The 14,415-nt window shown below is 37.0% G+C and overlaps 1 protein-coding gene across 1 annotated transcript in view; it reads right to left on the bottom strand.

Annotated features, from left to right (window-relative positions):
• Positions 1-6,814: 6,814 nt before the first annotated feature.
• CEP126 (centrosomal protein 126) overlaps positions 6,815-14,415 on the bottom strand; it is a 30,789-nt gene continuing 23,188 nt past the window's right edge. The window contains exons 10-12 of the mRNA XM_088140848.1: positions 13,773-13,967; positions 12,109-12,173; positions 6,815-7,225 (exon numbers count right to left, since the gene is read on the bottom strand). Coding sequence (XP_087996974.1) covers positions 7,130-7,225; positions 12,109-12,173; positions 13,773-13,967 — 356 coding nt within the window. The 3' untranslated portion in view covers positions 6,815-7,129. The remainder of the gene's footprint in view (positions 7,226-12,108; positions 12,174-13,772; positions 13,968-14,415) is intronic.

Raw genomic sequence — 14,415 nt, 5'->3', positions numbered from 1 at the left:
CAGTTCTAAGTAATCAACAGTACCCTTGAATGATAATCAGCGAAATGAGGCAGAACAGGTTGAAATTAAATCCAAAGAAGATGGAGATGTTATTGATAAATAGGAAACTCAACTTGAGGACTGAGATTCAGCCTGTTTTGGATGAAATTGCACTTCTGATAAGAGTGTTCCTTAATCTTTAGCTGTCCCTGAAACATTATATTTTATAGAAATAGTTTTAAGCAATTGTCTGACAAAATTTGTCATTTCTTCCTAATGATCTTCTCAAGTAAAGGTCTCCTGTTTGTTCGTTCGTTTTCCTGCTTTCTTAGCTACCTTACATTTTCTTTGATGGTAGTTCTGAGCTTATTGTATTCTGTTATCATATGCTGGGAGAGCACTGTTTCGTCTTCATATCTTTTGGTTATGCATCACTTTACAGCCACTATAGAAGTCGTAACTCCTGATCTGAAAAAGCCCTTTGAGAAGAATTATGTCATAATGTGTCCCCATGAGATTTAACTGAGCATGGTAGACTGCAGACCATGGAAAGATCCCTGTTTTCTATGTGCCTGAACTATGCATGCCATCCATAAGAATTTCACCAAAATATTTAAAAGTAATTTCTTTTTAAAAATGCAATTTTCAGTGCAGCACTAGCAAGTATAGTAGTGTAATAATCATTGCCATTATTATAGTGCAACATTTGTATTTTTCAGTTTTAAAAATGTGTTTTTTAATTTGTAGTTGGGGTTTTAGATTGTTGCTTTGTTCTGTGTTGATACTGTTAGCCAGTATGGGCAGCCTACAAGCAAAGTAAAATTAAATAAATAAATGAATAAGCATGGATCAAGTACATGAGATCCACCCACTCAGACCCTACAATGCTGCCAGCTCAACCACTGAGTAAGGAAGACTATGAGGGTGTGTTCACTTCTCCAACTGGTTGTTCCCGTTCTTTAGGAGAGGAAAGGGCAAGGAAAGGCACATAGAGGGTGTTGGCAGGAAGTGCAGGTGAATCCACACCTGTTATTGCAAGGGAGAATTTACACAGTCCTGAACTTCAAATGCGACTCAAGGAAATGACCGTAATCAGGCAGAAGAACTCTGCTACCTACAGCTTACCACCCAAGCCAGAGGGTGTTCTCACCCTTGTTTAAACACTCATAGAAAGACAGGTACCATTTTCAGATCTGGCAAAGTAGTAGTTCCAGAAACCCTCAAAAGGAGGAAATACTCTACTGACCTTATTCCTCAGGGCATTAGCTGTGAAAATAATAGACAGAAGGCACGTCAAAGGTAATTGGAGTCTGGCTGAAGCAAACATGCAAGGCAGTTGATGGTATAAATGGATAATATCCAAAGGAAGATGATAATTTTTTAAGAGTTATAGAAGCTGCTTTTAGACCATAAGCAGAGAACTCTGAGAGGAAAACTAAAGATAACCCCTTTCTTGACTACTAAAGTAGTAGCAGGTAGTCTTTGCTTAATGACTGCCCTGTTCAAAATTATGACGGCACTGAAAAAGTGACTTTATGACCAGTCCTCGCACTTATGGCTGTTGCAGCATCCCTGTGATCATGTGATCAAGATTTGAGTGCTTTCCAGTTGTCGGGCGTTTACAACCAATGCAGTGTACCACAGTCACGTGATCGCCATTTGCACACTTCACAGCCAGCTTCCGACAAGCAGCCAATGGAAAAACTGGCAGTAAAATTGCAAGCCGCGGTAACTTGAGGTCTTGCTTAATGACTGCAGGTGATTTGCTTAATGATTGTGGGCAATAGTGACATAAGTCTGTTTTGGTCACACAATGTCTCGCTTAACGACTGCATTGCTTAGCAACAGAGTTGCCAGTCCACACTGTGGTCATTAAACAAGGATTACCTGTAATTGTGATGACACATTTGAGGCTTCAGTATGTCAGAGATAACCTTGCTGTTGTGGCATTAGGGAAAGAGAATTTCAACTTGTTTTCCTTCTGCACTGATAGTAGCTTATTGTACTTATACCAGTGCTTTCATTCCATTGCAACTTTGGCGCATGCCATTGGGATAGCAGAGAACTACTAAAGTTGGGTCAAGTGGACTACAAAATGATAGTAGGCAAGCCAAAGTCCAGAAAATGTTTAGAAGATAATTGTGTGGGATACTTCAAACAGTCTGGCAGAGCAGAGAGAGCGGGAGAGAGGGAAAGATGAAGGTAATTGCTAGCCCAGTAAAACTTGCCCACTCCTGGCTTACTACAATTCACCCATTCAAGATTGACTCTTACTGCTATCATACATTTAATAGCATTTTGTTACATAATATGCCCAAAACAGCACATTATTGTCAGAGTTGTGAGATTTTTTCCCAAAATAACTCGAGCAATGCCAAGAAGTGATTGAAAACTTATCAAGGTAATTTTTAAATAAAGCATCCACTCATATTGTCATGATAATTTTATGTATACTTGATTAAGCATGGATCTGTTTTTAACATTCCAACTCCAGTGCAAAAGAAAAATGACATATTGGCTGCCTCCTACAGAGTAGTTTCTGAGCCACACCTGTTCTTAAAGGTTCTTTATTTATCCTTTACATAAATAACTTTACTGAAAATTCCTATTGAGTTTGTCACCTGTATGCATCGGTTCAAATAAAATTCATGAAGTGTTACAAAACAAGGTGCCTAAATATATGCACAGCGTGCCAGGACATCTCAGCTTTATGTTTTGTTAAATGCTATGCCTATCCTCAAAAGAAAACAAGTAGACTCAGAGGCTTCTTCTTTCCATGACATTTTACAGTAGCAAAAGTATTAAGGCCCATCTTTTCAACATGACTAAATATTAACAGAATCACAGAATTCAAAAGATCATCCAATCCAACCCTCTCCCAATGTAGGATAATCATTATTACAGCATCTTCTGATAGTTGACTAGCTTTTGCTTAAAAACTTAAAAGAAATTCCACCCCGTTTGTTTTTGAAGATACAGGAAGAAAATTCTTTGAAATATTATAATGTTCAGTAAATTATTACACTTAAATACCACATTAGCTATACCTCCTTTTGAAAAACTTTTTTATTTTGAAGTAATCATAGTAAAAGCCAGGTACTGACAAATAACACAATTGCCTTTTATGGTGGCAAATTGTCTTTAGCTAGTAGCTTCAGTTCTCCCCAAGATGAATCCTCAAATTCTAAGTGCTATAGAATTAAGATTTAACCAAAGTAGCAGCAAATTAGCAGTAATTTACGAGCCTTGAAATATAACAATATTTTCAAATCAGCAGATGGAACAATGTCACCTTCCTAGAGTCCCACTTAAAGGATATTGACTTAATTTTGTTTGAAGGTAACAAAGACATGCAGTGATATAACAAGATTCATACCAAACCCAATGAAGATAAAAGCTAATTAATCTGAAAGCCAGCAACCCAGAAATATCCTGAAGTTTGTGTGCATGCTCAAATATAACAAATAAACTGAATCCAGGGAGTAATTATGCATCCTGCCAATTCCACATTTCCTGCATTTTGCTAGAGTGAACATTGGCTTGGATCCAGAGTTCCTACAATCAGAACCCTCCTGACAGAGCACTCCTACTGCAGGAAGTGGGAAAGGCGACTTGATCCCTGCCCCTTCTTGCAGCACCTTGAAAATGTACTCCATTGAGCTGTGAGATTCTCCAAAACAGGTTGGAAGGTGTCCCAGATGCTACCCAGCGAAATCAGCAAAAATCAGACCATCATCTTCTCCAGAAGGAATATCCTCTGCTCAGCTGTGGTTCTTTCATGAAGCAATACAATATTTTGATCACAGAAAGGTACTACATCTACATCTGTTATTTATATAATGACTTTTTGGAATTGATAATTTTAAAAAAGGAATAAGACATTAAGCTCAGTTGACTTTCATCAAGGAATTGGAGTATCAGGAAGAAATAAAAGATTGTGTTTGTTTTAATTATCTGTTTATTGTACTTTGAAATATAGTCAATTCATTGCAAAGTATTCTTTCCCTCAGTAGGTGAATCTACTTGAGTCAGATAAGAGAACTTTGGAATTGAACCTTTAAGAGCAAAAACAATGGGTAGTTTTCTGTAAAATGCTTTGGGGGCACAGTCGTGTGAAAAAGAAAGTACACCCACTTTGAGTTCTATGGTTTTATGTATCAGGACATAATAAAAATCATCTGGTCCTTAGCAGTTCTCAAAAGTAGGTAAATACAACCTCAGATGAACACATGACATATTACACCATGTCGTCATTTATTTTACAAAAAGAAAGCCAAAATACAGAAGCCATGTGTGGAAAACTAAGTACACCCTTACTGCTTCCATAGGTATGAAGAGGCTAAGTAGCAGCCAAGTGCTGCTAATCAAATGCCCTTGATCAATTGATCATCAGCAAGTGTGACTACCTCTATAAAAGCCGAAGTTTTAGGAGTTTGCTGGTTTCAAGTATTGAGGTGTGTGTTAACACAATGCCAAAGAGTAAAGACATCAGCAATGATCTTAGAAAAGCAATTGTTGCTGCCCATCAATCTGGGAAGGGTTATAAGGCCATTTCCGAACAGTTTAAAGTCCATCATTCTACAGTGAGGAAGATTCTTCACAAGTGGAAAACATTCAAGACAGTTGCCAATCTTCCCAGGAGTGGATGTCCCAGCAAATTCACCCCAAGGTCAGACTGTGCAACGCTCAGAGAAATTGCAAAAAATCCAAGAGTTACATCTCAGACTCTACAGGCCTCCGTTAGCATGTGAAATGTTAAAGTTCATGACAGTACAATTAGAAAAAGACTGAACAGGCATGGTTTGTTTGGAAGGTTGCCAGGAGAAAGCCTCTTCTCTCTAAAAAGAACATGGCAGCACAGCTTAGGTTTGCAAAGTTGTATCTGAACAAATCACAAGATTTCTGGAACACTGTCCTTTGGACAGATGAGACCAAAGTGGAGATGTTTGGCCATAATGCAGAGTGCCACATTTGGTAAAAACCAAACAGTGTATTAGCACAAACATCTCATACCAACCATCAAGCACGGTGGTGGAGGGGTGATGATTTGGGCTTGTTTTGCAGCCACAGGACCTGGGCACCTTGCAGTCATTGAGTCAACCATGAACTCCTCTGTATACCAAAGTATTCTGGAGTCAAGTGTGAGGCCATCTGTCTGACAGCTAAAGCTTAGCTGACATTGGGTCATGCAACAGGACAATGATCCCAAGCACACCAGCAAATCTACAACAGAATGGCTGAAAAAGAAAAGAATCAAGGTGTTGCAATGGCCCAGTCAAAGTCCAGACCTCAACCCGATTGAAATGCTATGGCGGGATCTTGAGAACTGTGCATACACAAATGCCCGCAAACCTCAATGAACTGAAGCAACATTGTAAAGAAGAGTGGGCCAAAATTCCTCCACAACGATGTGAGAGACTGATAAAGGCATACAGAAAACTATTACTTCAAGTTATTGCTGCTAAAGGTGGTTCTACAAGCTATTGAATCATAAGGTATACTTAGTTTTTCATACATGGCTTCTCCATTTTGGCTTTCTTTTTGTAAAATAAATGACATGGTGTAATATGTCATGTGTTGTTGTTCATCTGAGGTTGTATTTACCTACTTTTGAGAACTGCTAAGGACCAGATTATTTTTATTATGTCCTGATACATAAAACCATAGAACTCAAAGAGGGTGTACTTTCTTTTTCACACAACTGTAAATCCATCACTTTTTGATGTCTGAAGTGAGCATGATTTTATATTTCATTCCATATACAGAAACTGATCCCTAACCATAATTATTTTTAAGATATTCGTACAGACTGAAAAGGTTACTATAAAGTTTTCATTTTGTGGGCATGAGTTTTGAGATAATTCTTGAAATATTATGATACATATATTAATGTACAAGAATGTATCTGTATATCAAAAAAGCATGTGGAAAGGAACTCTTAAATCTTGAACACTGACTAAAGATATTAAGTTTATTCAACAGAAAATCTTATTTTGTGTTTATTGGACTCCTCAAAGAATATTTAAAGAACAATTTGGTTTCAAGTCATTACATATGTTAATACAACTTTGAGGGAAGACTGTTTTTAAATTAAAAATGTAATTATGAAGTAGAATCATATTCCCAAAATAAGGAATTTGATGTTATGAAGAACTAAAGCTCTGTTGAGCCTGAAGTTTGGCTATGAGAACTTAGGTGAAAACATTTTTTTATGTCAACGATGGATTCAATAAATGTATTCTTTGTCAATTTTTGAAATGTTCCTGTTTTGCAGAAATGAGATTATGGAGCAGTATGTTTCTATGTAGTCTCAATTTAATATGTTAAAAGAACTGAGGTAGCTGTATATTAATACTACATTGATCTTTTTTAAAGTTTTATTTTATTTTTGCCATTATTGTACATACCTTTTATTGTATCATCACTTTTTTTAAATCTTTGTTAAATTTCATTAATATTTAAAAAATAATTGAAGATATAGGATCAGGTTTTGTCATTAAACATTGGGGATTATTTTGAATTGTTAGGATATTGTCCTCTGTCACAGTATCATTGTAAAATTGTCTTCTGATTATTAATTCAGTAATGTTACTGTTTTTCATGGGACATGAAGTAAGAAGACAAAGTACAGCAGGCATGGAAGAATTTATGTTTACATCACTTCTGTAGTTAGGACTAGAGCAATCAAAATGGGAAAGAAATTATTAAACTTGTGAGTTTGTAGATGATAGAGGTTCATTTTCTACAACACATCTTTTGAAAATGTAGCAGAAATTTATTAGTGCTTAATGAAAACCATAAAGTTAGGAGATGAACTCATACATAATTTTAATCAGTAGCAAAATAATTTCTTTTCCTTTTAATTAAAATTTACAGTAAAGTTACAAACATTACCACTCATTTAAAATTGAGGTATTTCCATTTTTTAAAAAATACAATACATTTTACAGTAAAGTGCATATGTAAAATAATTTTTGCCCTAAATGTAAACTAGGTAACAAGCAGTCAATACTTGTGTTACATCTTTATTTTGAAGGCTTTTTTTAAAAAATAGCATTTAAGGCACGTTGCAAATAATTATAAGTTACAAATATAGCAACTGAGAGTATACTAAATAAATCTCAGTTCAACAACCTTTATTAGGGCCAAGTCAGTATCTTCTTTGCTTTAGGTTATGGGTGGCATCCAATATGCTCCTATACCTTTGCATGTGAGGCATTATGTCCATGTATGAGGGAGATGTGACCTGTAAGAATGAAAAACAAACATTAAATAAGATGCATTAGTATCAACACACACAAAATAGTAATGGCAATCCCATTACCTATACGCCATTTGCAACTATTTATACCTAAGTTAATATGGATAACATATTTGCTAGTAGTAGAAATAGTAAAATACACCAAAACAAAATAGTAGAAATAGTAAAATACACCAAAACATAGAAAGGACAATCTTAGGAAAAGTAGTGATCAACAGAAATTGGGAGGTGAGGCATAGTATAATTCTATGCAACTTCATTTGAGTCCAGTTGAATTTATTCCAGATAAATAAACATAAGATTACAACCCAAATTAATAAAGCTATCTACCCACTAATATTGGTAGGAGATAAAGAAAATGTAGGAAATCTGCAGTCCAGCTGCAGGTTCAATACAGATTTATTTCAAATGTTGAATGTCTATCTGTGATATAAGGAAAAGACTAAAAATTTGTTTTATTTTAATAATATCAATATAGTTTTAGTCTTACCTTATTCTCTATTCCCAAATGCTAATGTTACTTGGAGCTTAGTCCATTTTAATTATACCACTAGCAGCATGGGTAGAAACTCTGTCTAGATAAGGTACATCAAGTAAAAACTATGGGCCAGGCTTTCTAACTTTTATATGCCTATTCCCATTCTTTGGTTTAGGGGCAAACCCGCCTGCTTGTAACAAAATGTTAAAGGGAATTCTAAAACAGAGGTTTCAGTTTTTGCTCAATTTTCTCCTCATCAGCTGTCACCCACATCCTTACTATTTAATACTGTATTGTAGTCAGTACTCCAACAATATAGAGTTTGGCAAAGTATATGTTCCCCTTCAGAGTATTTCTGTAGAAAGGCTCATATTGCACAAATAAACCTGCAAGATTCAAGCACTCCGTCTTTCATTGCAAATAACTCAAGGGATCCAGATTGCCTACTCCCAAATTTGATCTCCTATTCCCAAGCAGGAAGTTGACAGAAAATCTACCAGCATTCATATTGGAGCAGATAATATTTATAATTCACCTCTTCTAACTTTTTCACTCTTATCTGTTTCTTGCCTCCCTCATGTTACAGTGGTTAACTACAGTGGGGCAAAAAAGTATTTAGTCAGCCACCAATTGTGCAAGTTCTCCCATTTAAGAAGATGAGAGAGGCCTGTAATTTTCATCATAGGTATACCTCAACTATGAGAGACAAAATGGGGGAAAAAAATCCAGAAAATCACACTGTCTGATTTTTAAAGAATTTATTTGCAAATCATGGTGGAAAATAACTATTTGGTCAATATCAAAAGTTCATCTCAATACTTTGTTATATATCCTCTGTTGGCAATGACAGAGGTCAAACGTTTTCTGTAAGTCTTCACAAGGTTTCACATACTGTTGCTGGTATTTTGGCCCATTCCTCCATGCAGATCTCCTCTAGAGCAGTGATGTTTTGGGGCTGTCTCTGGGCAACACGGACTTTCAACTCCCTCCAAAGGTTTTCCATGGGGTTGAGATCTGGAGACTGGCTAGACCACTCCAGGACCTTGAACTGCTTCTTACGAAGCCACTCCTTTGTTGCCCGGGCGGTGTGTTTGGGATCATTGTCATGCTGAAAGACCCAGCCACGTTTCATCTTCAATGCCCTTGCTGATGGAAGGAGGTGTTCACTCAAAATCTCACGATACATGGCCCCATTCATTCTTTCCTTTACACAGATCAGTTGTCCTGGTCCCTTTGCAGAAAAACAGCCCCAAAGCATGATGTTTCCACCCCCATGCTTCACAGTAGGTATGGTGTTCTTTGGATGCAACTCAGCATTCTCTCTCCTCCAAACACAACGAGTTGAGTTTAGACCAAAACGTTCTACTTTGGTTTCATCTGACCATATGGCATTCTCCCAATCCTCTTCTGGATCATCCAAATGCTCTCTAGCAAACTTCAGACGGGCCCGGACATGTACTGGCTTAAGCAGGGGGACAGTCTGGCACTGCAGGATTTGAGTCCCTGGCGGTGTAGTGTGTTACTGATGGTAGCCTTTGTTACTTTGGTCCCAGCTCTCTGCAGATCATTCACTAGGTCCCCCCGTGTGGTTCTGAGATTTTTGCTCACCATTCTTGTGATCATTTTGACCCCACGGGGTGAGATCTTGCGTGGAGCCCCAGATCGAGGGAGATTATCAGTGGTCTTGTATGTCTTCCATTTTCTAATGATTGCTCCCACAGTTGATTTCTTCACACCAAGCTGCTTGCCTATTGCAGATTCAGTCTTCCCAGCCTGGTGCAGGTCTACAATTTTGTTTCTGGTGTCCTTCGACAACTCTTTGGTCTTGGCCATAGTGGAGTTCAACCCTGATTGCTCATTGGAAGGATCGATAATGAAGCTCAAGCTCAGATACTTTGGTCACCTAATGCGAAGAGAGATCTCTTTGGAGAAGACCCTGATGCTGGGAAAGATTGAAGGCAAAAGGAGAAGAGGACGGCAGAGGATGAGATGGTTAGATAGCATCACTGAAGCAATGAGCATGAAACTGAGCAAACTCAGGGAGGCAGTGAAGGACAGGAAGGCCTGGCGCAATATGGTTCATGGGGTCACAAAGAGTCGGACACGACTTAACGACTAAACAACAAACAATAGTGGAGTTTGGAGTGTGACTGTTTGAGGTTGTGGACAGGTGTCTTTTATACTGATAACAAGGTCAAACAGGTGCCATTACTACAGGTAACGAGTGGAGGACAGAGGAGCCTCTTAAAGAAGTAGTTACAGGTCTGTGAGAGCCAGACATCTTGCTTGTTTGTAGGTGACCAAATACTTATTTTCCACCATGATTTGCAAATAAATTCTTTAAAAATCAGACAATGTGATTTTCTGGATTTTTTCCCCCATTTTGTCTCTCATAGTTGAGGTATACCTATGATGAAAATTACAGGCCTCTCTCATCTTTTTAAGTGGGAGAACTTGCACAATTGGTGGCTGACTAAATACTTTTTTGCCCCACTGTATGTACACGTGGGGTTCCCCCCACATTAGGAAATAATTTTGTTCTCCCCCTCTTCCTTCCACACAGCCCTTATCTCAGTTGCCAACTAAACTGCTGATGTTCCCATTCAGTTATTACTTTTGTAATAAACTATGCACCTTGTACTGGTCTCTGGCTCTTGTCATAATAATAATTACCCTTGTCTCCCACACAGTGAGTACAGACAACCTAATTTCATATGGATTGCTGTTTTTTCTTTTTGATACCCTAATTCCTCTCCATATAAACAGTGACTCTGGGATTAAACACATAGCACATGGAACAAACTTGCACATACTTAATGACACTGAACTACAATTTCTTTCCTCTCTATTGTTCCTTCTAACTGGAATCTGGATATTGAAAACTTAGGGAGTTAAGAGTCAGTGAGAGAAATGAACAAGTAGAAAAACAGAACAAATAGTATTTGTTCTATTTTTCAACACTAGGTCTACATGGGGTTCCCACTTGAAGGAGAAAAGATGATTTGGGGTTCTCACATAGTTGCAGTCGTCAGTTCCTTTAGAACAACACATTTGCTTTAAGGAGGTGTTGGCAAGTGCCACATGCATGTCCATGCATGCCCTGTATCACCTTTCTCCCTTCAAATCTGGACTGCTGTACTGCCCTAAGCAACTACTTCACAGGACATCATAGTGTGAATTGCGTAGTAATCCTGCATAGCCTCCTTCCTGGTGTGAATTTCAGTCTGCGTTCTGTAGAGTAGACTACCCAAAGATAAAGTACTTGATGTAGAAGGTATAACTTACTGTAGGCTTGCAAATCAAACTTTTTTTCTAATGGGATCCACAAAAGAAAGATGTCCTAGAAGGATATGCATCTATTTTGCATGCATATTAAAAAAGGGAAGGGATAAATGTTTTGAATGTAGAATATTTTATTTAGATTTATAGCCACCCTCTTCCCTATTCACATCTGAGCCCCAAATAACATTCTCAACAAGTAGAAAGCCGGTGGTAAAATGGCTTTTTACCTAAAGTATTGGCTTAGGGCTGAGAAGTTCCTGGTTCAATTCCACTCTTAGCCATGGAAACTCAAAGGATGACTTTGGACCAGTCACTCACTCTCAGAGCAACCTACCCCCCGGGGTTGCTGCTGTGAGGATCAAATAAGGGGAGATCCCCTTCTAAGCTGCCTTGAGCAATTGGAGGAAAAGCAAGATATAAAGCTGTCAGATAATAAAACAATCTCAGAAGCTTTGCAAAAGATGCTCAGATCTTGACTTGGGACATAAAGGCAGAAAGTAAAACTACTGGTTCCCTTTTGTATAGTTCTTTAAGACATTAACTCCATATTACACTCCAATAAATCAAATAGGGAAAAGCTGCTTTGGATGGGAGAATCCAGAGCAAAGTAATGGGGAAGACCCTTTAACAGTCTGCTTCTTATTCAGATCCCATTTAAAATCCACAGAATAGGGGGCACCCACTGGGCAAGATCTGTTGTAAAGAATAAGGAGGTCAGTAAAATACCTGAAAGGAAGGCTTTAACGTGAAACCTCTAGACACATATGCACAAAAAGGAAGATTACCCAGAAATAGTTTATCTGCCTCTATTACTATATTCTCAGCAAATCTCATGATTCACATTTTAAAGGTGAATTAATATAATATAATATAATTATAATATAATAGGTATCAGGATACTATAACATGACGTTTACAACATGCCCAGGCATTACAGGAGATAAATTGTGGTGGATTAAATTGAGAACTAAATAATTCTTCACTCTAATTCTAACAATGGTAAGCTGTATGCTTCTGGAAACTCACAAGTGAATGTTTAAGTTTCAATATAGTTTGCTTGTTGCGTATTTATGATATGTAACATCATATTAAACTGGAAGATGCTTACCAAAGGGGAGATAGTCTGCAAAACACTTGTAGAAGATGGGTTTTTGTTAACGGTTTCATGAACATCTATAAGGGTATAAAATAATGACAAAACTTCAGTTGTACGGTAAGAAAAAGTCATGGCATATATAGTCTTTCCCCTGAATATTATGTGGCCTAGAGTATTATTTTTTAATTCGTGTATGTGTGGAAAGTATTTTATTTTAGAATCAAAATTCAGTTTATTTTTAGAATAATTAATTTTTAATTAAGGGAGAATGATTGTTCAATGACTATTTCATTATTCATGTAATCCCTTCTGAGTCAAGCTTGACTCCTGGTAATTTACTAATCACGCCCATGTAATCTTCTTCTAGCAATATGAAAGTGGACTGACATTGCCCTTTTCTGGGGTGTTCCTTTAGCTTCCCATTCTAGCCTACAATCCTGGTGTTCCCTGGACGTCTCCCCTCCAAGTAATAACCAGTCCACTGTCTGCTGAATGTCTGAGCCCAGACAAGGTTGGTCAAGTACTGCCACCTGCTGATACAATGTAGATCTAACAACCATCATAGTTGTATATTTTTTAATTTTATTTTTGAAACTTCAAGGTGATACTGATTTATAATGAGCTTTCACTAACCTATCATCCTTCACATGAATTAGGACTATAACTCCCATTAGAATAATAATGCTCTTCCTTATATTGCTGAATATTCTACTGCAGTGATAAAATAACCTAATAAACCTTTAAGTCTTCAACAAGATTTCCAGACCACCTTCAAACATTACCATCAAATTACAATGTTAAATGTTACAGAAGGGGAGAATTGCTAAATGCAGGGGATAAATAATATTAATCAGATTTACTTAATTATATTTAGATGTAATAAAATCTAAATGTTAATGTAATCATACATTAATCATACTCTGGTCCTCGCCTTCCTCTTGTTAGAACAGGACTACTACTGCTGCTAAAGATCAACTGCAGGCTTTGACTAAAAAAATGTACTTACTCCTGTTTCCCTAATATACAATGAGATAACTTGATAGAAATGGGTTTAAGGACAAATGACAATGGATTATTCATTATTTTACTTTTCTTCCTCCTTTCTTCTCCATTAATATTTCCTATTTAATTTCCTAATTAATCTACTAGGTAATAAAACAGTATTATTATAGGTGTGGAGCACACAGGGCTATCAGCTGATCCCAAAAATGTATTATACTGATTACTGGCACATTCTAAGTTAGCAGAAAAGAATAAGTTTGTTTTGCCTTAAAATGCTAATATATGTCATTGTTGTATTAATATACTGAAAGTAATTCACTTTAATCTTCTATATCATATACCAGAGTAAACAGTACTACTGTCACCCAGATTTTAATTTTCTAGCTGAGGAAAATAGTACATCTTAGCCATTCAATTCCACTGGCTCAGAAACTGCTCCCTTGATCTGATGGTATAAAATAAAACATATTCAAAGTAATATATTATGACTAATTGAATTTACTCAAGTGAAATATCCTGCCAGCATTTCACATCAAGACTGACTTTTGGACCTGAAGTCCCTGTTTGGCAATGAAAGTAAGGCAAAAAGGAGAAGATAATCTTACTTGTTTACATTTATGTGACTTGTCAAATCCTACTGGTGCGGTTCAGTGTATAATTTTCAAAATACTTACTCTGCAGCCGGTGATTAATGCGGTCAAGTGACTGAAGAACTTTGTGCTCTTCAAATGACAGAGTACTCATTCCTTGCCGCGGGGGTCTATTTCGCATTGCAATCTGCCTATATGGTTGCGATGTATCCAAACCAGCCAAAATTTCACCTTCCGCATTCACTAGGTTTTCTGCTATCAGGAACTGTGTAGTACTATCTGAATTTAAGAACAAAAACATGTACTATGAAAAGCTTTTAAGAAAGATGGGTTAGAAACATCTGGATTGGCTATTGCATTTAATCTGTTTTTTATGTATCTTTCAAAGTTTTGGCACTGTTACAATAGGTTTTTACACATCTTTCAGAAAAACAAAATTGCTTATTCATACTTAGGATAAGCATAATTGTGGCACTACTAGTTTCATCTTAGAGGGTTGCTGAAATTGTATGCATAGAAAATAGATAGACAAGGAATATACCTTTTCTCCCCTCAAAACACATCATATTGACTCTTTAAATTAATTCTGAGCTGGTCCTGTTATAGCATGTTTCAGTAGGACAAGTATATCTGAGTAAGTGTACATCAAACACATGCCTTCATCTTTTCAGAATTCCAGTGCAATGTTTATTTTAATGTACCAATACAAGACATTCCCAGTACACAA

Source organism: Python bivittatus, unplaced genomic scaffold (genome assembly GCF_059951505.1).
Source record: "Python bivittatus isolate LINGU-HERP-01145 unplaced genomic scaffold, Pbiv_v1 ctg000340_np1212, whole genome shotgun sequence".
In the NCBI taxonomy this organism is placed as follows: Eukaryota; Metazoa; Chordata; class Lepidosauria; order Squamata; family Pythonidae; genus Python; species Python bivittatus.
This window is presented reverse-complemented; position numbering and strand designations above follow the sequence as displayed.